Raw genomic sequence first — 25,759 nt, 5'->3', positions numbered from 1 at the left:
TAGCTTAAGTCTGGAGAATTTTTGAGACATGATATGGTGAAAGGGGATTTTCACCTTTTTGAGTGTTGATAGCCCCTTAATGTTGTCCTTCTAGCAAGAAAGGCACCAAAAGGGTTTAACATTGACTTCCCTTGAGGTTTAGGTAGCAATGTTAGTGTTACTGTACTCATTTAGAAGGATCTTTGGTAAGCTTGTATCCTGATATTCAATTTCTTAGGTGCATTGCACACTCATGTTTCCCATTGCTTTGGGTGGTTCTGGCTTGGAATCTCAATTTGGTTTTGCGGGAGTGAATGACTGAGTTCTTTGATACTCTGAAGAAAACTTCCTTGAAGAATCTTATATTCGGGTGGATATTTCAAATTTCAGGGTCTTTCTATGTCTCTCTTTTTGACTTTTTGGAGGCAGGCATTTGTGATAAGGATGGTTCCCTCCTTTCTTCCGACAGTGTTTTGGGCCTTTCTTGTTGACCAGATTGTGGAATTGCCTGTCTTCTGTTAGAAGGTTTGAAGGGATTTTAAAGTTCTTAGATGTGCATAGAGTAATGTTGCAGAACCTGGAGGTAACACATTTTTGCAGGTCACCCCGACTTTGCATTGTTTGATGGAGCTAAAAAGGGCAAAACTGTTCCAAAAGTGATGATCGCATGTTGGCAGAAGGAGACAATAATTTCTGCCTATCAGCTTAAAGGTCCATAACTCCTTTGTAATGAGGGTGGGAAGCCAGGGTGATTTCTTTGGTGGAGATTTGTAAGGCCACCACTTGGTCTTCTTTGCATTCATTTACTAAGCTTTAGAGATTGGATGCTTTTGATGTAATAGTCTGTTGACAGAATTTTTCTCATCCCACCCATTGTGAAGATTGCTTTGTTATGTGTCCTGGACTGGTTTAATTTGGGGACGAAAAGGAAGGAAAAAGTTGGTCTTTTATCTGATTTTCTTTTCTTGAGTCCCTGTGGCCTGGACTTGATATTGTTTCTGTATTCTCATTTCTTCTTCATTTGAACTCTGAAGAGTAAGGAGTACTAGTGAGCTATGCCTGCACATTGCCTTTTATAGGACAGAGCTTACAGCTCTTAAGTTTCTGTCTTTATCTGCTGGCTGATGGACACAACCTGTGAATTCTGGACTGGACTGGTTAGACTCAAGAAAAGAAAATTTTTCCTTCTGTCTTTAGAAGATTCTCTTCACTTGATGCGTCTGCCCCTAAGGCTCATTCATTTGTTCCTTCTGCTTTTATTAAACATGTTACATTTTTATAGTGCTTAGTTCTTGGTATGTCATAACTGTAGTATTCTGAAAGATACTGATCCTTGTAATACTAATGATTGTATATAAAATAAGAAGCCTCACTTTGTTAATACAGAATGCTGAACAAGTTTATGATTTTACAGTTTCATTGTAAAAACTATTTTGTAAGGATATAATGGAAAATTCCTGCTGAATATACTTTAACTGTATGTGTTCTATGTTTTATAATGAAAAAAGGGCAGCTTTCCTGATGAGAGTCATAAAGAAGCAACTTTGGTGTCATGGGAAGGGTAAGAGACTACCTTGTTTCATTTATAGTTGTGGATATACTGTTGGTGGTCTAACCGATCATATCTGAATAATAAACACTGGTGAGTGCAAAATCATATATTTGTGAAAAAGCATAATGTGCTGGATATTCAAAAGCTCATATGCTGTTGGTAGCAAGCGCCAATCATACAACTGCCTTTTCAAAATAAAATAAAATTTTGTTGGCACTTATATGGGTGACAGTTGACCATTTACGTCACTATGAGGGTAATTGTATAAAGAATTGTTTTGTGTGTAAAAGAGATTTGTAAAATTTAGCCCAGGGATTATGCATCTGATAGTATGTGTGCCGTTAAAAAGGCCCATGTTTTTTACATGACCCACATATAGGCGTGTTCAGCGGGGCAGTGTGAGCATAGTTGCTTTACATGTGTTTATAAAGTACGAATATTTATGCTTGCTCCTGAGTATGTGTGTGCAGCTTCAGTCTAATTGTGATTTCTACCACTTTGCTTCTAGTATTTTATAAAGATACATAGGTGCATACATGTCTTTATAAAATTGACTTGAAAAAGGTGCCTACATGGCCTTCACACATGATCTCTACTGGGAGAGGTGGCCAAGGTGGCATCAGGAACACTCACAGAGTTGTAAGCATTGAGGTCTGAGAGAGTTGCAGTTCACTTGGCTTTTGTGCAAGCCCATCATGGGGGAAGTGCAAAGTGACAACTCATGTCTTTCTCACTGAGCCTGTGACTTCTTTGCCAGTGGGCTTGCAACACTTGGATTCCTTTGTGGTGCCTGTAGCTGGAAGCAGAGCTCTGGTGGATGGATTGGATAGAGGAGGGCCTGTATGATGTGAGATGATTTATTTCTCATTCAGCTTGGAGTGTCTTGAGACTCTCTAGAAGCCTGGATGTTCATCAGCCACTGGAAAGCTAAATTCCATTTTGTCTACCAAAGCTGTTCTGTGTGTGGAAACCTGCAGCAGTGTTTCTTCATAAACAATATGGACACACAAAAATACATTGAAGAAGGGCACAGACAGCTCTCAGACAGTACATACTACAGGAAACTAACTGAGGATCCCACACAGGATTATACAAAACAGCTGAAAGATCTTATCAGAACATTTCCTAAACAAGTACAACCACATCTGAAGAAACTCATACCAAACCAGCCTTCTGTGGGCACATTCTACATGCTACCCAAAATCCACAAACCTGGAAACCCTGGCAGACCAATCATATCTGGTATTGGCACACTCGCGGAGGAAATATCTGGACTTATAGAGGGGATTCTGAAACCTCTCGTACACAAGACAAACAGCTTCATACAAGACACCACAGTCTTTCTGAATAAATTGAAAAATATCGAGCAATTACCACCGGGTACCCTTCTGGTCACGATGGATGTAGAATCACGATACAGCAACATTCCCCATACGGATGGCATAGATGCATGTGAGAAGCTCCTAAAAACATCCACACTGGACCATCTATACTCCCCAGAAACTATTACAAAATTAATCAAATTTATTCTAACTCACAACTATTTCCGCTTTAACAATGATATCTATCTACAAATCATGGGCACTGCGATGTGCACCAGGACAGCACCCCAATTTGCCAACCTCTTTATGGCTGAACTGGAAGAGACGTTTCTGAATACATACCAGACCAAACCCCTAAAATACTACAGGTACATCGATGACATTTTTATGATTTGGACTGAGGGGGAAGAAACTCTGAAACAATTTTACAGTTCCTTCAATACATACCATCCTACAATCAGATTCAAAATTGACTACTCCCCAGAAAAAGTCAATTTTTTGGACACCACAGTCTCAATCAGCGATGGCTGTATACAAACATCCATATACAAGAAACCCACAGACAAATGCAGCTACCTCCACGGCTCCAGCTTCTGCCCTTCACATACAAAAAGATCCATTATTTACAGCCAATCCGCAAGGTACCACCGTATCTGCTCCGACCCAGGGGACAAGAGACAGACACCTTGGAATCCTGACTGCATCCTTCAAACAGAAAGGTTACAACCCCAAAATAATCTCCAAGAATATTGCCTCCTCCCTCAAAACACCCAGGGAAAATCTGCTACAGTACAAAGAAAAGAAAGCCACAGACAGAATCCCCCTTATAGTGACATAGAACCCAGAGCTGGAAAAATTAAGAAAAATATTAAAGGATCTACAGCCTCTACTCCAGGAGGATTAATTACTGAAAGAGATATTCCCATCCCCACCAGTGATGGCTTTCCGACAGCCACCCAACTTAAAACACAAGCTAATTAGAAGTAAGCTCCCAACACAGACTCAAAAAGAAGAGAATGGGACACATCCTTGCAATATATCCAGCTGCAAACTATGCCAAAACATTTCACAGGACCCCACAGTCATTCACAAAGGAAAAATATTCAACATTAAGGAATGTTTCACCTGCTCATCTTTCAATGTGGTATATATCATTCAGTATAAAAAATGCAGTGAAGGGTGCTACATTGGAGAAACAAGTCAGATGCTAAAGAAGAGATTTAATTTACATAGACACCATATGAAAAATGCCAGTACCAACCAGGATGTCTCCTCTGTGGGGCAACACTTCACAAAACCAAAACACTGTACCAGTGATTTTATGGTAAGAATCCTAAAAGAGAACTTTAAAACAATACAGAAACGTAAGACCTTTGAAGTCAGAATGATTACATATTTAGACACCCACCAGACAGGACTTAACAAAGATCTGGGTTTTCTAGCCCATTATAAACCATAAAAGTGTACTGCTTTGTCACCCTCCTATCTTCATGCATATCTCCCTGCCCCTCATCCTCCGGACTCTCCCTGTCTCACCTACCCACCCTCATCCTGTTAGACTGTCACTGAAATGCTTTGATGTTTCACTTACATATACTGGGTATAACAAAAGAGAGGGAACAAAGTACAAACTAAAGTCCAAACAAAAAAACAGCACCACGGGCCTTTAAAATGGAACAAAGTTCTTTAATGAATGAGCCTTGACCCGACACGGGCCGTGTTTCGGTGACTAGCACCTGCGTCAGGGGTCACAGTGATGACGTGGAAAACTTGGGGAATAACTCAAATATTTTCATCTACAATATTCCTTACCCCACGTCTCACGTAGCAAAAGTTATAAAGCACCAAGGCACCTTCACTTTCTGTATCCATTTGAAGGTGCCTTGGTGCTTTATAACTTTTGCTACGTGAGACGTGGGGTAAGGAATATTGTAGATGAAAATATTCGAGTTATTCCCCAAGTTTTCCACGTCATCACTGTGACCCCTGACGCAGGTGCTAGTCACCGAAACACGGCCCGTGTCGGGTCAAGGCTCATTCATTAAAGAACTTTGTTCCATTTTAAAGGCCCGTGGTGCTGTTTTTTTGTTTTCACTTACATATACTGTCATCTAGCAACATTTGCTTATTTCCGATCTGACGAAGAAGGGCTACCTTCGAAAGCTAATCAAAACATGTATTAAGTTATCTATATAAATAAATCTCACCTGAAACATTCTGAAGCTTTGAAGCTCACTCTGTGGCAGGGACACTCACTGTCACTCATGCACCACTCACTCTCACTCATACACCCGCCCTCAGCCACGCCCCTTCCGCACATAATTCGCAACCCCAACATTCTAAATGAAGCTGCCACTTCCGTTTTTGAGGTGGCAGAGACCAAAATTTTTCCCCATGAGTGTGTGCCCCGCCCTCGTGTCCTAACGTTATGAAGTCGAGGGCAGGGCTGTGACACTCAACCAATCCCCAGTTCCACCACCCTCCGACGCTCCACCCCCCCCACGCGCACCGACCCCGATGCTCCACCCCCCTGCAACAACAAACAGCGACTGACGCACACCCTCCACGTCAGCTGTCTACACAACGAACCGGCCCACCGCAGCAACAGCAGCACCGATGCCTGCCTCACACATCGCCGCTGCACCCCCCCCTCCGGTCAGCTCTATTAAAAAGGAAGTCGCCCAGCGCACCGACAGCAGCAGCGGATTCACACATCGCCCCCCCTTCCTCCGTCCGATGTCAGCTGTGTTCAAAAGGAAGCACCCCACCGCTGCGACAGGAGGAGCGGGTGCACAGCTCGCACTTACCCCCCAAAATCGACGCGAATCCTCCACCCCACCCCCCGAGGTCGATGCATGCATCGCTTTCAACTAATTCACCTGACTGACTGAAGTGTCCTCCTGATTGTAAAAGAAGCATAGAACAGCACAGGGCAGCCTCGCCTTCACCCTTTCCCTTTCTCTCAGCGCCCCACCTTCATTTCCTGTTGGCTGGGATGCAGAGAGAGCAGGGAAAGGCTCAAGACCAGCCTGCCCTCTGCTCTTCTGTGCATCTTTTACAATCAGGAGTACTTCAGTCAGGTGAATCAGTTGAAAACGATGCCTGCATCGATCTCGGAGGGGGGGAGGTGTGTCCAGGAAACATCACTGATAGCAGCCACGGAAAGCTGCAGGAGCAGCAGGAGCACACATCAGGGCTAGCAGCCACGAAAAGCTGCAGGAGGAGTAGGAGGTGGGGAGAGAGGCAGAGGGATGAAAGCACACACACACCCACTCTCTCTCTCACAAACACACTGCACACACTAACTTTCTCTGTCACAAACATACACTTGCATCTGGCAGACAGGGACCACGGAGGGAAGGGGGCCACCTTGGGGGAGGGGGGCACCCTGGCACACACTCTTTCCCACACACTCACTCTCTCTCTGTCACAACCACACACACTTGCTACAGCCTCTTTCTTCACACACACTCTCACACACAAACACTGACACACACTTTCTCTCTCTCTCATTCTCTCTCTGACACACACACTCCATCTCTCCCACACACTCTTTCTCAAACATACACTCTGAAGAAAACCTTGCTAGCGCCCGTTTCATTTCTCACAGAAACGGGCCTTTTTTACTAGTGTCCAATAAAAAAGGTATCATCTTATTTTCTTTTCCATGTTTTATTTCTATTGATTACCTTTAAAAGTGGAATAACACGGCTACCACATCTCTCTATTCATAAACAATGGTTCCTCCCTCCTCTACACCAGTGGTTCTCAACCTAGTCCTCGGGTACACCCAGCAAGTCAGGGTTTCAGGATATCCACAATGAATATGCATGAGAGAGATTTGCATGTATTTCCTCTGTGGTATGCAAATCTCTTTCATGCATATGTATTACAGATACCCTAAAAATCGGACTGGGTTGAGAAACATTGCTCTACACTGTTGGTGGTTAGATTGTGAGGCCACCTCTGAGTTGGGGAGTGAATCTGTTTTGCATGTGGGTCCCCAAGTCATTGAGACTTTGGCTGTAAGGGATGTTGCTATCCCTGGTGGTCCTTGGTGGTTCCAGTCAGAGCCTGGAACGTGACTTTGGCAGAATAACCATCATGAAAAGTTCCTTCTTAAGGAGTTTAGGCAAAGTGAGCATTGTTCTTTGCTACAGACCCAAACTAGTAGGCACAAAGAGCAACTGGGATGTCCTGTGGAGAGATCTGGAAGAGTAGAACAAGTACAGGAATTGAATTTGTTCTAGTGCCCTTATAAGAACCACATTGTTTCAAAATAGAAGGCCCAGAGAATCAAGATTGCATTTGGATTTGCACTTCCTGAATTTTTCAAGGACTGCATTGATATCTCCTCTAAGTATGGTGGTATGGTGTGGAAATACCAGATGGAAGTGCCAAAAGAGGCTTTTATCAGCTATCTCTCGGGCTTATTATACTGATTCTAGAAGGTGAAGAGGAACAAAGATTAGAAATTTCTGCAGATAGCTTGGACGACCAATTTATTTGAAAATTCCCAGCTTATTTATATCCACTTGTGCTACTTAGATAACAAGTTTCACCTTAGGCCCAGACAGAAATTGGGTGTGCTTATTGTATTTCCAGACTTTTATGAGAAAGCCTTATTAATATTTGATGATTATGTTTACAGGGAAACCCAACCTCAGGCTCAGATGCAAGATGAGGACATCACAGAAGATGATCTTCGTCTTATTGAGGAGAGAGAGTCTTCCATTAGGCAGCTTGAGGTAAGTGACAGAAGCCAAATTCCTCAACCTTAGAATTTCCAGCGTACACTAAACTTCTCATAATTATCAGGTAATTTACCAGTGCAATCAGCTTTGACATTGAGTTAATTGCTAGAGGTTTTCTGATCATGAGGACCACTGCTTAGACTAGGGAACAGCCAAAAAAGCATGCAAATAAAGCCATGTTGTAGACATCAATAGGTTTCAGGATGTTGTGTTGGAGCCATGCTACTGGGAAAATTAACAGCAACAGCTTGAAAGCCTTCTGTGGCTTTTGAATTTACATTTCCTACATGGCTCTAGCTATTGTGTTTATGGGTTTTGCTCTAATGACTGTAAGAGCTGAGAGTAGCAACAGATCCAGTTAACATTAGAACAGCTATTTAAGTGGTCTAGGTTAACGCTAAGCGGATGGTGCAGATATTCGGTGCTATCCAGTTAATTATGGGGTCGGTATTCAAAGTGATGACACTGAGGGGGAGTGGGGAGGGAGGGAAACAGGAAGATGGATGGCAGGCCCGGGTGCTCAAAACTCCGGCGCCGTAAAATTACCACCAGAACAACGTAGAAGAACAACGCCCTAATGTTCAACGCTAATGAGATGCAAATATAGGCGCGCTCATAGTGTTGAGCATTAAGGAGTTTGAGGGGAGGATTGTTCTTGGCGCAGAAGAGTTCTGTGGTAAGCTTGGCTCCTATGCGTACGTGCCTGGTAAAAACCAAAAACCAGATGTGAAGCATACATTGGTCTCTGTTTTCGGCAGCCTAAATATAAACATTTTTAATTTTTTTTAAGCATGGGCGCTTTAATTTAGATGCAGGAAACAGACACCAACATGTGTTTTTGTTTGGGTCTTCTGCTTCTCATGACCAGCATTTAAAGGCTTGCACGGGCTTCCTTCTGCTTTCAAAGGCAATCAAAACCGGCAGATTTTGCAGAAAAGAATCATGAGAGAAGCATGAGAATCATAGGAAACCCATCTGCTTTAAACAAAGTGTCTGTCAGTGGAAGGAGTGCATGCAGTTCCTGAGGTAGTGATCATTATTTGAATAATTTACTATAATAATAATAATAAAGCTTTATTTATAACCCGCTATATCTATAAAAGTCTAAGCGGGGAACAAATCACATACAAAATATAAAAGGACAGAACAATAAAAATTATTTCTTTACACAACAAACTATTCAAAAATTACTATGTTACTCTAAAATTAAAACATACAGCAGATTAAAATTTACATGGTATCAAAGTAATATACATCAGAGGAACCAAAAGCCTAAAGAAATAAAAGAGTTTTGAATGCTTTTTTAAACTATGGTAAATTTAAGGGGGGGGGGGTGTCATTCCATTGTGATATAGAACAGAAGGTTCAGGGTTCATATTGTGATTCTGTCCAATCCTGTACAGCAGACTTGTCCAACCTTTTTTCTATCTGGGGGTCACATTTTATATTTTGTAACATTTGGAGGGCCAAAATACGCACTCTTGTAACCTCCCCCCCCCCCCCCCCCCCCCCCCCCAGCAGCCTTCACTCAGTTTCTCTCACTCATGTAATATCCCCTCCCCCCAGCCTTCACCCAGTTTTGTTTTGTTTTTTTTCCCTTCACTTGGCTTCGGCTGCAGAAGAAAACAGTGGAATTGCTGCTTCCTACCATGACTTGGCTCTCCATAAGTTTGAGCCACAGACAGCTGAGTCGAGGTGGGAAAACAGGAATCGTGCTGTAAGCACCACAAGAATTACCAAGCTTCCAAGGGCCCAAACAAATCATTCTAGGACTCATGCCTCGGTTCCCCCAGATAGAGAGGCCTGAACCCTGGACTCATTTAGAAGGGAACTTTATGAGGCCTTGATGCTTATTGCCCGCATCCAGAGCAACCAGCTCTACATGAGCGTATACTTAAGTCTCTGGCACGCAGTATGCTTAGTCTTGTGGACGCTCTCTCTCAGGAGCAGGCCATTGAGCTTCGTCAGTTGGCCACTATGCAGCTGGATTGTAGAACCTATCTGGCCAAGGGCACTTATGACACTTTTGATATTGCATCCAGGCTGTCTGACATGGGTGTGGGGATGTGTAGACACTCATGGCTACATTTCTCTGACCTGGAACCAGCGGTTCAAGAGAGGTTAGTGGGCATATCATGCTGACGCAATAATCCTTTTGGGGACAAGGTGGAGGAGGTCATTGACCTCATCAAGAAGCATACTGACACCATTCAGTCCTTCTCTTGGCAGCCTCCAGCTGCACCCTCCTGTACTAGGAGGTCCTCAAGTGGGCCTAGGTGGTGACACCATTACTCTCAAAGGTGTAGGTTTCTGCCGCCTTCCCACTCTGTCCAGCAATCCTAGTCATGTCAGTCACGTCCACAAAAGCCCAGCTGACTCCCCATTCAAAGCAAGGGACGAGCTTTTGACTGGGTTCAGGAGAGCAAAGCTGCAATCCAAGTAACCATCCTTGATGGCCTACTGGTGGGAGTGAGGCTGAAATTTTTCCAGCAAAGGTGGCAGGACCTACAAGGGGTAATTTTATAAAGTCTGTCTGATAATATATACACGTAAAATAGCATTTATAAAATAATTCCAAATATGGCTTGGATGTGTTCACTTTTACTTTAGGCATTGCCAGGAGCACTGTTTGTGCAGAGAGCATAAGTGAAGTTGTGAAATGAGTGTAGATTGAAGTATATATAAGCAAATAAGGGTCTTTGATAATCTACATCAGGACATGTACACCTGCTTTCAAGCAGACACAGTGCCCACACCCGCAATCCTTAATAAGGGCAATGATCTCTGCTGGATTTGCTTTAGTATTTTATAAAGGGAAATAGGTGCCTATTTGCCTCTAATAGACACCTTCCAGCCCACTTAACTTAGGCACCATATCCAGTCAAAAAAAATTAAATTAGTCTGACACAATCTCCCATTAGTTAAGCTGTGCTGCCTCAGAACCTTCAGTTGTACAGGTTTAAGATGCTTCACCATCCTTTCCTTCAGAATAGTAGTGTACATGAGTATTCTATCACTGAAATCAGGCTAACACTTTTATATATTTCTAACTTACCACCTTTATAAAGAGGGACAATATTCACACTTCTTTGGTCTATGGGACCAATTCAGAGATCCATAGAATAGGTCCTTCAAGCAGATCTACCCTAAACCTCTTTCAGACATCCTTTAATATCTTAGGCAATATCCCATCCAGTCTGATGGCTTTGTCCAGTTGAATTTTTCTGGTTCTGAATGAACCACTGTCTTACGTGAATGGCATGGCATAGCATCTATCAAAGCTAGAAATTAGCAGATCTTCTCCATTTGCTTCTTTGAAAACCAAACAGAAGTATTGGTTTAATATTTCTGCCTTCTCTACTTATGTTTCTCCATTTCCTTTCTTCATCTTACGGTGCCACCTTTATTCATTCTCCTTTCACTGAAATACCTAAAGAAAAAAGCCAGCACTTTTATCGGTTGAACTTGCATTTCTTTCACTTGTACCTTTGCTTCTCTACCATTTTTTGTGCCTTTTTCAGCTGTACTAGATATTCTTCATTGTGCTTTGCTTGGTGGATACCTTGTATTATTTAACCACTTCTTTTGAAAAATCATATTGGTCTTTTTATTTCTTAATGTTATTTACCATCTAAACAAAGATATATTGCTCTCTCTGTAGCTGCCTTTAGTTTAAACCACTGTTCATTTCACTTACATCCTCTCACCCTTCATTCCTTATCAAGGTATTTCACCATTTTACTATCTATTTTACTGTAGGTTAGAGAGTACATTGTGTAATTGTATTCATTGTGTGCAACGTTCAGCTGGCTGCAAAATGCTTAACTTGGATAATTTCTCCATATAAAGTTCAACTGATGCAAGACGTATACAAGTTAAGGGATAGCAGCCGGATTTTACTGGTCTTACATAACTTACAACCCCATCCCTGAAATTGCCCTGGCCCCCCTCTATTATTGTACTGATAAATATTGACTCTCGAGTGATGTACATTGTCAAACTTTATCTATTCAAGAGTTTGAAAAATGTTTGAAGAGTGGAGATGTAGCCTAATGGTTGGTGCGGTGGACTTGAGAAGGTTTGAGTCCCACTGCAGCTCCTTGTGACCCTAGGCAAGTCACTTAACCCTCTATTGCCTCCTAGGGACAGAGAAAGTTCCTGAATATAATATGTAAACCTCTTTGGTTGTACCACAGAAAGGCAGTATATCAAATCCATTACCCTTATCTTTCTATCTTGGTTTACTCCTATTGGAATGAAGGCAGCATACACAAAAACACCTGTTCAGTGTGCTTAGTGTTATAAAAGGGGCCCTTGATTAGGAAAGCATTGCTTAACTTTAAACTAATTCCTTATGAATTGCTTTTGGTAAATGGAAAGGAATATGTTAAATAACTTGCATTAGCAGGAACCTGGTTTGTTTTAATCAGGTCTCGGTGAAGAATCACAATTTTATAGACTGATTTTAACAAAGGTTTCTTTACCACAGACTGATATTATGAACATAAATGAAATATTTAAAGATTTGGGCATGATGGTGCATGAGCAAGGAGACATGATAGGTAAGTTTGTTTTATAAAGATTTGTGTATAGTTTATATATACTGTATAAATAATACAATTAATACCTGAATTACAACACCACAATATGGGAACAAGTTTTAAAAGGATTTCATGAGTAAATGGAGCTTTATCTATGGAAGAACCCCTCCCCCTGTAGAAAATCACTCTTCCCCCTCTGTGGGAGAAAATGGTCAGGGGTAGGGCAGGTTGCTAGAAGTATAAATGGGAATTTCATTTTGCAGTCCTCTTGCTTGATTTTGCCATCCTCTCCCTGAATATTTTTACTCCTGCTAAATATATGGAGAGGAGCCTCCCCTTTGCATGAACAGTTGGACAGTTGTGAAGTCTTCCTCTGAAAATGTGCTTGAAGGCCTGTGGGCATTGCTCTTCTGGCCCATTGAAACTTTCCTCTGGGCATGATTTTATAGAAGGACGCATCTCTTTGAAGCTTGTTTTTATAAAGGCATCATAGGTGCCTATGGGGCTCATTTTCAGAGCACTTAGCCTTACAAAGTTCCATAGATTACAATGTAACTTTGTAAGTCTAAGTGCTTTGAAAATACGCCTCTATGTGCTTTTATGAAGTAGACTCCCAGAATCAGCCCTTGTAAGCACACATGCTAATGCACCAGATGAAGGTGTAAAGGTGTGCAGGTACTCTACTTTTGTATTAGATTGTAAGCTCTTTTAGCAGGGACTGTCTTTCTTCTATGTTTGTGCAGCGCTGCATACGCCTTGTAGCACTATAGAAATGCTTAGTAGTAGTAGTAGTATGGGCATACATTGCAACTCTGCCTTCTCTACAAAATGTATGCCCCTGGGAATGTGTACATGTAATACACAGAGAAGTGCACACTATCTTGTTACCATGTGTGCTTATACATGCGCATACTACAGGGTGATTTTTAAAAGCATGTATAGTAACCTTTGCACATGGAAACCCCTTTATAAAAACATAGTTTAATATACCTTGGTTCTCATTCTGTTAATAGTGCGAAAATTATTTTTGCACCAATCTTTTATAAATACGTTTGCTAGATGTATGCTGGTAAATACATCTCACAGATTTTGTAAGACTGTTTGTCATCATTGTCAGGATAGGTAATTGATATATGAGTGAACTGTATTCTGAAATGATTTTTCCCCCTCCGCTACTTTCATGGCCCAGATACTGTTATTGTACTTGCTATAGTGATATAATGAAATTTGTGCATTTTCATAACATAAACAGACCATATGTCACTTCTCTTACAAGCTATTTATCATAAGATGTCCCTTTCCCTATTAGATACCAATCACATAATTTAAGTATACGTATACCTCTTTGCAAATTGGGGTTACAGTTCATTTGACTTTGGAAGAGAATAATATTGGAGGAAGAGAAGAGGAGTGGCCTATAATGGAGGCAGGGCCAAGTGGCTAGAGTAATGGGGGGGGGGGGGGGGGGGGGGTTCAAATTCAGCTTCTCCCACTGACTCTCCTTTTGGTTTGAGGCAAGTTAATTCAATCTTCTTTGCCCTAGGTACATCTTAGTTAGCTCTTTTGTTCAGGGACCTACCAACTATACCTAAATATATAATACTAGTAAATAAGGCCCGTTTTAGAGACTAATGAAACGGGCGCTAGCAAGGTTTTCCTAGAAGTGTGTTTGCTTGAGAGAGTGTATGTGAGAGTGACTGTGTGAGTGAGAGAGAGAGTGAATGTGCGAGTGTGTGTGAGACAGAGAGTATGTGTGTGAGGCAGAGAGTGTATGCGAGTGTGTATGTGAGAGACAGTGACTGTGAGAGAGAGTGTGTTGTACACACATACACTGTGTGTAAGAGAGAGTGTGTGTGAGAGAAAGTGTGTGCGAGAGTATGTGTGCAATACCTAGACTCTCTGTGAGTTCAAGAGAGTGTGTTTGAGTGAGTGTGTGAGACTGAGAGTGTGTGAGACTGACTGTGTGACACATAGAGAGTGAATGTGATTCAGTGTGAGACATAGTGTGAGAGACTGTGTGAGAGAGAGAAAGACACTGACTGTGAGAGAGTGTGTGTGTGACAGAGATACCTCCCCCTCCCTCTGTGGTCTCAGGACTCCTCTGAGGTCTGAGGACCCCCTCCCCTTTCCCCCCTGTGGTTTCAGGACTCCCTGCCTCTCCCCCCCACCCCCCTGCGTGGTTTGCAGCACCGTACGAGTGTGTGCGTGGTTTGCAGCATCGATTCTGCTGTTTCCCTTGCCCTCCCCCTTCAGCCACCCAGCGATTCTGGCCTGTCCCCTGGCCCCCCCCCAGCGATTCTGCTGTCTCCCCTGCCCCCCTTGCAGCCACCCAGCGAATCTGCTCTCTTCCTTGCCCCCTTGCAGCCACCCAGCAATTGTGCTGTGCCCCTGCCCCCCCCCATCCTCCTCCTCTGCATCCACCCAGCGATTGTCATCTCTCCCCTGCCCCCTCTTCAGCCACCTATTGGTTTTCCTCATCTTTCTTCTCTCTATTTAAAACGCACCTCCAGGGTTCTTTTGAAGCCTCCGAAAGTTCCAACGTTTGTGTAGTGGTGTAGATCGATGTCTGCCCCGCCCTCGCGTCAAACGTGATGACGTCGAGGGCGTAGCGATGCAATTGGTCGAGTGCCATTGCTCCGCCCTCGATGTCATCACGTTTGACGCGAGGGCGGGGCAAACACTCAAGGGCAAATTTTGATCTACACCACCATGGATTTAGAACGTTGGGACTTGTGGAGGCTTCATTAGAACATTGGAGGTGCGTTTTATATAGAGAGATGCCTTGAGCCTGGATTTGGAAATGGCAAGTCATTAAATATTAAAAAAATAAACAAACATAACATCAGATATGTCACAGGTGTCTTTCATGCATGTATTGGAGAGCAGCAGAGGTACTCTGACCTGGCTAGTCAGCCTTCTGTTTCTACCTCATACTTTTTTGATACTTTGTTGGCAAGGACAACAGCCTGGTGGAATCTAATATGGGGAGAGCAGTTGATTTTTTTTCAGATTCAAAGTAAAGCCAGACAGCTTCCCATAGTCTGTCACCAGAGTTAACATTACTGTTTAACAATGCTTACGGATTGTTAAGTATCAGGAAGAGAGAGTCTGCAAACGCTAATACTTTCAAAACCACAATTGTAATGGTCATCCCCTCTACGCTGACGTCTCTATGCAGGGTGCATAGTAAAGGTTCTAAAGATAGGAGAAAGAACAAGGGTGGGAGTGGACAGTAGAGAGCTGCATGGGAATAGGGACTGTGGGAATCCCACGGAACCTGTGGGATTCCTGCAGGTGTGGAAGAACTTGCCACAGAATTCCTGCGGGGATGGAAGAAGTTGTAGTGGAGTTCCCGCGGTACTGTAGTCAAAATCTCTGATAACTCCAGAGGCTTGGAATGCACTGAGAGAGGCAGTTGGAGCGCTAGAATGAAACTTGAAATGCTCAGAGAGGCAGCTGGAACAATAGACTGAGGCTTGGAACACTCATTGGTTGAATAGTGAATACCATCCAAAAAATCATGGGAAGCTTTTAGTAGTTCAGAGGAAACAGAAGGCTGTCAGCAAGTAAATAATATTTAGTGTTGATTCCTGTGGAGATGGAGGAGATTAATTGTGGAGATGGGTGTGGAATGAATGGATCTTAGTGCTAAGGGTGGATATAGGTTACGTACCATTGGGAGTGGGTGGGGATGGGTGAAATTTCTGTCCCCTGTGCAACACTCTAGTGGGCACCCCTGTTGTTCCCCCTTCATTGATTATCAAGGAAGCTCTAGATTCTGTGTACAGTAACTGTACGCATGATATAACCAGCCCTGGATGCCTATATACTGTAAAGTGGGGAATAAAAAATCCCAGTTCACTTTATCAAATGCCTTCTCTACATCTAAGCTGATAAGCATCGGTCAGGGTGGGATGCCGCCATTTTGGGAAGGTGCCCAAAGAGGCGGGAGGAAGTGCTGGTCCCTCCCACTACCATGACCCTGCCCGGCGCATCCCGGGATGCACCAGGCAGGGTGGGACGTCATCATTTTGGGAAGGTGCCTGAAGAGGAGGGAGGGAGCGCTAGTCCCCTCTCCTCCTACTACCACGACCACGAGGTAGGTTGCTGGGGGGAGGGGGTGGATAGATAGGGGTCCCAGTAGACTACCAGGGTGTTTTGTTTGGTGGGGGTGGTGGGAGGGGGAAAGCTAGCGGTCCCACTGGACCACCAGGGTTTTTCTGCTTTCGGGATGGGGGGCCTGGAGGTCCACCGGACCTCCAGATCTTGTGTTTTGGGGAGGGGGGGGGCTTAGGTTTGACAGGTCCTCTTCTGTTGTTTGACAGATCCGGGCTTTTGACAGCCTGGACCTGTCAAACGGCTTCTGCGGGAGGATTGTACTTTGCACACATATTCAGGTACAATCCTCCTGCAGAAGTACCCCCATGATCAGAGCTAATAGCGCACATAAATTTGCATGCTATTAGCTTTGATCATAGTGGCATTATAGCCTCGCGCTTTTCTGGCGCTATTTTTAAAGCACTGTTTGGAACAGCGCGGGGCTTCTGATCATCGGTCCATAATTGCTTTTTGTATCTCTTTGGCTTGCAAGGACCTATTCAGCTGTTCAATTATCTCTGGGGATAGCCAAGGTTAACCAGAATTTTGTAAATGGGTCTGAATACAGCCCTTAGAGGGAGATGTACCCTTCCTATATATATATTTTGCTGAAATTCTAGCATAATTAACTACGTCTTCTGCCCTAGTTTTATACAACCATTTGAATCTTTAAAGGCCAGGACATGTCTCTTACCTGATGAGGTTTTAATAACCTGTGCCAGCAAATTTCCTGTTTTACTGATGAAATTTAAATTTTCTATACAAGAGCGTGCGCTTATTGCATGTATGTATAATAGAATTTAAAGCTACTGGCATGGACACCAATATTTCTTTATTTTGCGGATTAGGGATGGATGTTGAAGGAATAAAAATGTGGTTGCATGACATATAGAATACACAGGTACTTCACTTTGCAAGAGACCCTCGCTATTGGTTCAGGATATTTTTGTGCATATATTTTATTTATTTAGTCATTTATTGGGATTTATTAACCACCTTTATGAAGAGATTCACCCAAGGTGGTGTACAGCAGGTACAGTTTAATATAAAACTTACAATTTTGTTAGCATAACAATAGTAAAAATGGCCAAATATGAATATAATAAATGAGGTAAACTTGGGAGCAGCAAATAAAAACCTAATAATAGGATTAACATGAAACAGTATCAGAAATATACTCATTTAACAGCAGAGGTATAATATGATGTCAGCATAATACTAATGAAACTTCTAATAAGCACAAATGAGAACATTCAAATAACATAGATTTTAATGTTTTTCTACAACACAACTTAACCATGTAGCCGAGGGGCCAAGTGCAGATATATAGATGGGGATGAGATGGGTGGTACAGAGTCAGTTGGGATAAATAGATGGGTGGCTAAACTCTAGACAAGTTCTTTGTAAAGTTAGACAAGATATAAGGAACTGGTCTAAGTTATAGTGTATATAGCATCTGTGTATTAAAGGCTTGGGATGAAAGCCAGGCTTTCACCTGCTTCCTGAAGTAGAGGTAGTTTCGATTTAGACATAGCCCCTCTGGGAGTAAATTCCAGAGTGTGAGGGCTACTCCTGAGAAGGTTTGCTGGTAGTTATCACATTGTAAAATTTCTTTTGAAGAGGGTACAGATAGTGATGCTCCTTAGACGTTTCAAAGGTATGTAAAGGGCTTACTTATTCTTTAAGTACTCTGGCCCATTTTGTCCAAGGACCTTGACTATCAAACGTAGGGCCAGATGCACTAAACTTAACGAGCAAGTAGTAAACCGTGACATGCACAAAAGGCTTCTCCGAGCTATTTTCCGATCACAGTAGCAAGTAACGAAAACGGAATGCAGATGAGCAAATTAGTACCCCAATGTGTATAAATCGTATTGTAATGAGATGCACTACCATTTTCCGATTCCCTTACCATGGAAACCCTAACGGGAGGTCTGCATCTCTCGTTCGGCTGCTGTGAGGGAATCAGAAGGGGAAAAAAAAGTGCTCATCAGGGACGTCCTTCTAAAGTGCCTAGCATAGACATCCTAGCATAGACATCCTCACAAAAACAAAAAAGGACGTCCCTGACGAGCACTTGGACGTTTGCAGCTTAAGTGAAGGGCTACTACTCTGCCTTCTCTCTCCAAAACACTCATGGGAAGCAGCGATCAGACAGGGCTACGAGGATGCTCTCTCTTCCTGCGCTGCTTATTTGTCTTGTTCCCTGAAAATCTGGGTAGTTTGGAGGGTTTGTGTGCCTTGGATTCTGCTGTCCCCACACAGGGTGGTGCTGTGAGGGAATCGAAAGGAAAAAAAAAAACATCCAAGTGCTCGTCAGGGATGTCTAACACGAGCTGGGCGTCTTCCTGCAGCTTTTGTGATGGGCGTCCTTCTTGGACGTGTTTTTCTTATATGCAATTAGGAAGGACTTCTCTGAAGAGAGAAAAAAAAGGACATCCCTGTTTTTCTTACCTGCCTAAACTGACCACAAGCACAGTTCTCTCAACAGTCCCCTCCAAGGTTGTTTTCAGCTTGGGCTCCCCCTCCCCCACAAGATTGGAACGTGCTGAGAGAGACCTGGAGGGAGGGACGTCAAAAAAGTTTTGATTTGGATGTCCTTGCACGTCCCGGTCCTCTGTGTATGTGTGTGTGTGGGGGGGGGGGGGGGGCGGGCGCAAGCTGAAAACAACCTTGGAGGGGACTGTTAAGAGAACTGTGCTTGTGGTCAGTTCAGGCAGGTAAGAAAAGTTTTGATTTGGACGTCCTCGCACATTCCGATCCGGGGGGGGGGGGGGCGCAAGCTGAAACATTGCAGGTAGGAAAAACACATCCAAGAAGGACGCCCATCACAAAAGCTGCAGGAAGATGTCCAGCTCCTGTTAGAAGTCCCTGACGAGCACTTGGATTTTTTTTTTTTTCTTCACAGAAGTCCTTCCTAATTGCCTGATGTAAGCCTGACTTTAATATGCAAAGCAGCAAACAATGGAAATGTTACACAAGGGAAGAGCAGTAGCACTTAAATTAACTGGGGCTGTTTTCAGCACTCTTTCTCTTCTGAGGTTCAGGCTGCTGATAAGTTTACTGCTCCTCAGGGACATCTTTTTTTTTTGTTGTTTTTTGATTGAAGGACATCCATAAAGGACTTCCTTGGCATGCGCAGAGCAGCTGACATAATGCTTGGCTGCTCTGCGCATGCTCGACCGGCCGACCGGCTTCCGAGGGAATAGAGAATGCAAGTGAGCTACAACGAGCAGCTCATTTGCATTCCCTTTCCTTGATGCATTCCCGTTGCTTACCGATTCGCTAAGGAATTGGTAAGGGAAGGGCATTAACGATTGTTTTAGTGCATCTTCCCCATAGAGTTTTAAATTTAGCCCTGTAAGGTACTGGTAGCCAGTGTAACTTTTGCAGGAAAGATGTGAGGCTGCAGCATTCTGAATTAGTTGGCGCTGATGTAAACTCTTTTTGGTTTGACCAGTGTACAGTAGCCTAATCGTGATGTTATCATGAGATGGGCAGACTCATCAGTATATGGAGAGAGATTTCATAGTTGCTGCAGGTGATAGAGACAATTTTTAAAGGTTGTTTGAATTTGTGAGATCAGGGTGAGTGATGAGTCTAGCAATACCATAAGATTCCTGACTTGTGCTCCAATATGGTTAGATCTCTGTTTGGGCCATCAGGGCACACATTATTGGAGGCTTAAATGACAGCTTGATCAAGGACCCAGAAATGGTCCGGTATATAGAGGGAGTTATTTCTGAATTCCTTAGTCATAAGCCAGAAGATTATTCAGCATTAAGTATTTGGGAATGTCTCAAAGCTATGTTACGGGGAGAATCTATCACCATTGCAACACACAAGAAAAAAGCCAGGGAGGAGAAGGAACATGCATTGCACAACTACTACTACTTATTTCTAAAGTGCTACTAGATGTACGCAGCGCTGTACACTTGAACATGAAGAGACAGTCTCTGCTCGACAGAGCTTACAATCTAATTAGGACAGACAAACAGGACAAACAAGAGATAAGGGAATATTAAAGTGAGGATGGTAAAATAAGGGTTCTGAACAAGTGAATAAGGGTTAGGAGTTAAAAGCAGCATCAAAAAGGTGGGCTTTTAGCTTAGATTTGAAGATGGCCAGAGATGGGAGCTTGACGTACCGGCTCAGGAAGTCTATTCCAGGCATATGGTGCAGCAAGATAAAGGAACGGAGTCTGGAGTTAGCAGTGGAGGAGAAGGATGCAGATAAGAGAGATTTACCCAGTGAACGGAGTTCCTGGGGAGGAATTTAGGGAGAGATGAGAGTGGAGAGGTACTGAGGAGCTGCAGAGTGAATGCACTTATAGGTCAATATGCGGAAATGGATAGGAAGCCAGTGAAGTGACTTGAGGAGAGGACTAATATGGACATAACGACACTGGCGGAATATTAGTCGTACTCAGAATTTTGAACAGATTGAAGAGGAGAGAGATGGCTAAGTGGGAGACAAGGAAGTAGAATTAATGGGACAACATAAAAAGGGGCAGAGGAAGATACTATATTTAGGCAGAGTCAAGAGATTAGATACACCTTAGGAGCAATGTGGGATGAGGAAGTTAGATTGAAATTGAAGTGCTTGAAATAAAAAAAATGTTTGAAGCAGGAAATACGGCAGGGAAGTTGCTAGCACATCGTTTGAAGCTTCAGAAGACTAAATACATTATTATGTCTATTAAAAATAAGTATGGAATAGTTCTTACTAGGGAGGAGGAGGAGGAGATCCTGGCCTGTTTTGGGAAATTTTATGAGGAGCTTTATACTCCAGAGCACCAAGCATCTGACGGAGATTGAACAGTTTCTAGAGGGGCTACATTTTACTTGGCTTGAGCAAGCAGCATGGGCTGTTCTTTTGGTTAATGTGTTCAACACATTGCAGGAGGGTGCACAGTTGCTCTATTTTTTGAGATTGGCTAGTATAACTCTTTTACCCAAACCTGGTAAGGGTACCACTCAATATGGGGGGTATAGACCAAAATAAATTAGCAGATAGGCTGGCCTGTTATATGCCTACTCTTATCCAGAGCAGATGAATTTTATTGGAGGGTGTCAGACTTCTGATGGTATCTGGAGAGTCCTTAGCTTGATATGGTCTGCCTGGTAGAGCAGTAGGCTACCATGGGTGGCGGTGGTGGTTGATACCGAGAAGGCATGCAATCAGGTGGACTGGAGGTTTATGGAACGTGTGTTGTGAAGAGTGGGCATAGGACCACAGCATATTAATTGGATAAAATTATCCATTGGCATCCATTGCCTGTGTGAAAATAAATAGTGCTTATCCCCCATCTTTTGAATTGCGTAGAGGTTTGCCCCTTGTCTCCTCTACTCTTTGCATTGGTGATAGAATCATTTGATCAAGGTATTAGACAGTGTAGAGCTACAGTATACATGGATTAGAGATATCAGGGAAGGAACACAAACGTTCTCTTTTTGCAGATGATATTTTGGCTATTACCTCCAGGACAAGGGAAACACTAGAAGCTGTCCAATAACAGATGACCCACTATGGGAACCAAAAGATTGGTTTTAAGGCCAATCTCTCTAAAACAGAAATTTTGAGTTTGTCAGTTCCAGAGGCAACGTGAGCTGCAATGTCGTCTTCCATTCTGTTGGGTGATAAGACCCATCAAATATTTTGGTGGTGTCAGTTGGGGGCAGATTGGATTAACCTGTATAAACATAATTTCGAGCCGTTTCTAGCATCAGTTAGTAGGGTCTTGGAGAGGTGGGATAAGCTCTTTGTTTCATGGTTGGGGAGGATGGAAGCAGTGAGGATAGTTATAGTTTATTTCAATTTACTATACCTTTCTAACTGGTAGGCAGAGCCATGCGGTTTACATAATATAAAGAAAGGAATTCCATCAAAAATAGGAAATTAAAACAGTCACACAAAGGAGAGAAAAGCAAACTAAGGCAAAAAGGGTGAGGGAAGAGGAAGAGAGTAAAGACTGGCCAGGTGAGTTTCGTTTGTGGCTTCTATCAGTCTGTTTGAATAGCCATGTATTCAATTCACATATAAAATTGCTAAAAGACAGGTTACTATGGAAAAGAAAGGGAAGATTATTTCAGTTGTGTAATGATAAAAAGAAGAAAGCATTATGTCTGGTACACTCAAGACGGGTAAATTTGGGACTTGGACTAGCCAATGATCGTTGAAATGACCAGAGAACTTATGCTGGTGAGTAGGGAACAGTGAGATAAACACAAAGGGATCCTGTTCAGAAGGAATGGATCCACAGAAGCTTAGCAGAGATTGGGTGTCAACCCCGGGTAATTAATAAGCAAAGCTAATGCTAGGCAGACTTCTACGGTCTGTGCCCTGAAAATGGCAAGGACAAATCAAGGTCAGGTATACATGTAAAGTAGCAAATACAAGTTTATCTTGTTGGGCAGACTGGATGGACTGTACAGGTCTTTATCTGCTGTCATCTACTTTGTTACTATTTACTATGTGAGAGATGAAAGATAGGAGAGCCTTGCCTGAAAGCTTTAAATGTAAGGATAGTCACTTTGTAAATAATGCGTTGGTGAACTGGTAGCCAGTGATATTGTTTCAATAAAGGGGTTGTATGATCAAAGCAGTGAGTGCAACAAAGTAATGTGATAGCCATATTTCTTAGAGGACATATGAGGTAAACCAACATAATTGATACTGCAATAGTAAGTTGAGAGGTGCAAAAGGAGAGGATAAGAGCATGGAACTGATTACGGTCAAAGAGGTGATATATTGCCCAAAAGAGAAGAAAACTGACCCTGGACAAATGTGAAATTTGAGATTGGAAGGAGAGTGAAGAATTGAGGATTATACCAAGATAACGGAAACTGGGCTCTGGGGTGATTGATGTGTCATTGAGCTGAATGGGAGAGGAAGGAGTAAATGATGTATTTGAAAACCAACAGACAATGGTTTTGTCAGCATTTAATACTAGCTGGTGATCTTTTAGCCAATTAGCGACTGAATCAAGGCAAGTTTGAAGGGGACCGATTTGAGGGAGAGAGTGGGGAAGAGGAAAAGGATATTTTCAGCATAGATGTGAACTGCAAAAGTTTGAATAAGCATAGTGGGAGGACTGAAGAAGAGAGAGGATTGAATCTTGGGGAACACCACAGCGGAGTTCCCTTTTCTCGGAGATGACATCAGAAGTGATAACCTAAAAGCGCGATGGGATAAAAAAAGAAGTGAACCAAGACAAGACCGGACCAGAGATACCTGAAGATGATAGATGGAAAGAAGAAAGGAATGATTGAAAAGGTCAAAAGGGGCAAATAAGTCTAATGAAAACGCCAAAACAATTCTATGGTTCTCAAAGTGTGAGTTCAATTCATTCATTCAAAAGAGCTGTCATAACTGTTTCTGTGCTGAAATGCCTTCTAAAACCAGATTGGCAGGGTTGTAGAGCCAGAACTTTCTCAGAAAAGGAGATGAGTTGATCAAACGCTGTTTTTTTCCAGAAGCTTTGACATATAACAGAGATTAGACACAGGACAATAGTGGTTGGGAATAGCGGGATCTAAGGAGGGTTTTTTAAAATAGGATGGACTATGGCCAATTTCCATAGGTCAGGGAGTTGGCTGGTTGATAAACAGAGGTTTATTAAAGACAGTAGAGTGGGGTAGTAGACCTAATTCAGATGAATTTATACAGGAGGAGAGAAGAGGGTCACAATGGCTGGAGGTGGTTATCAATGTAGCCAAAGATTTTTGCAAGGAATAAAGGGTTTGTGGTTGGAAGGAAGAACAGATGTACATATCAGAAAGGCAACTCAAGGGTAGGGGAAAATGAGGAGCTCATCTGAGCAGCAGGGGGGCAGAGCAGACACTGTAGTAAAAGATTGTAGGGGAAAATGAGGAGCTCATCTGAGCAGCAGGGGGGCAGAGCAGACACTGTAGTAGAAGATTGTAGGGGAAAATGAGGAGCTCATCTGAGCGGCAGGGGGCAGACCAGACACTGTAGTAAAAGATTGTAGGATGGTGTCAATTTTATTAATAAAGAATAGAGAAGGAGTGTCAACTGAAAATATTGAAATTAATGTTGCCGAAGCATGTGAGTGTGTAAGATGATAGTAGATGGAATAGAGATCCTTAGAGGGGTTTGGAGATGTCAAACATTTTGCAGCAATGTATGCCTTTTTTCTTTCTTAAGGAAGAAATGATATGCCTGTTGAACCTGACTGCATTTTAAGAATTCAGATGGGATCTAGGTTTTTTCTGAAGTCTGTCTTCTCTACGGTATTGACACTTGAGGAGTTGGAGTTCAGGGGAGTACTGAGTAGATCTTTTGTAAGAGGAGCAAGAGTTAAAAATTTTAGGGACAGCTGTGTCAAGGCCACTTTCTAAGATAGAATGCCATGGACCAATTTGATCATTTAAGGATTTCAAGGAAAAATTTGGGGGAAGAGCAAAAAGAGAGGGGGATAGTGCAGTTAGATCGACCTTAGAAAGAACAGTAGTCCAATAGCCAATTGACTTTGGGGGTGGTTGAGGGACTGAGACCTGGGAAAGCTCAAACAGAATTAAGAAGTGATTGGACAGGGAAGTGGAGAAAATGCGAAGGATGTTGGAAGTAAATGATAATCTTGTACAGTAAAAACCAAATCTAAAGTATGACCTGCTTTATGAGTAGGGAAAAGGATCCATTGGTGCAAAGGAGAGCTCAAGCAAAAAAAAAAATATCACAGAATGATTTTGGATTTATTCCAGGCTTTGCCTATTGAAATCACTTCTGAGAGCTTTAGTAATTGGCATAGGAAGATTTTTATGAGGAGGTAGACACCTTCGGGTGGCAAGGACATCTATGTTTAAATTTAAGAGTGAGGGAGGCTCGGGAGTCCCTAATTTGGAGAAATATTATCAAGCATTACAACTTAGGGCGGTAGTTGACTTGTCCCCCTACACAGTGGGATGTGGTGGAACAGGGAGTGGGTTCTTTACATTGAGGAATACCTTGTGTAGGATACCTACCCTGGGTAGATCTGACTATTGGGGAAATACAGGGGGTAAACCCCCCTTTCTAAACACCACAATTCAGCTTTGGTGGGGAGTAAAATTCAAAGTACTGAAGGGAGGAAAAGGGCTTTTTTATAGGTCTGTAGGGTTCACACAAGACTTTCAACTGGGGTGGGAAGGAGGGGGTCTTTAGGCAATGGGAGAGCTTGTCATTATGCTATTTTGGGCCAATTTGTGGAGGGTGGACAGGTTCTGGAGTTTCTGGATCTCCTGCTTAAATATCAGCTACAATATGGGAATTTGTTCCCTTATTTACAGGTGAAAATTTATATATGCAAGGGGTCCTCCACCTGGGCAATTAGTTAAATCCAAATTTGAACGATTACGGGGCCTTAGCTCCCAAATGTATAGACTTTTTTGCATGAAGGCAAGGAGTTGAAGATGAAGTAAATGTTATTGTGGGAGAAGGATATAGGTAGGGACCTTTCTGTTGAAGAATGGGAAGGCATGTTAACACGCATACATCATATCTCACAGTCACTAC

The 25,759-nt window shown here is 42.8% G+C and overlaps 1 protein-coding gene across 3 annotated transcripts in view; it reads left to right on the top strand.

Moving 5' to 3' along the window:
- STX7 (syntaxin 7) overlaps positions 1-25,759 on the top strand; it is a 107,783-nt gene that overhangs the window by 67,585 nt on the left and 14,439 nt on the right. For all 3 annotated transcript variants that reach the window (XM_030196556.1, XM_030196554.1, XM_030196555.1), the window contains exons 6-8: positions 1,488-1,540; positions 7,505-7,601; positions 12,097-12,169. In XM_030196556.1, the coding sequence (XP_030052416.1) occupies positions 1,488-1,540; positions 7,505-7,601; positions 12,097-12,169 (223 nt within the window). The remainder of the gene's footprint in view (positions 1-1,487; positions 1,541-7,504; positions 7,602-12,096; positions 12,170-25,759) is intronic.

Source organism: Microcaecilia unicolor, chromosome 3 (genome assembly GCF_901765095.1).
Source record: "Microcaecilia unicolor chromosome 3, aMicUni1.1, whole genome shotgun sequence".
NCBI classification, from domain to species: Eukaryota; Metazoa; Chordata; class Amphibia; order Gymnophiona; family Siphonopidae; genus Microcaecilia; species Microcaecilia unicolor.
Note: the sequence above shows the minus strand (reverse complement) of the source record. Positions and strands in the feature narration are given on the sequence as shown.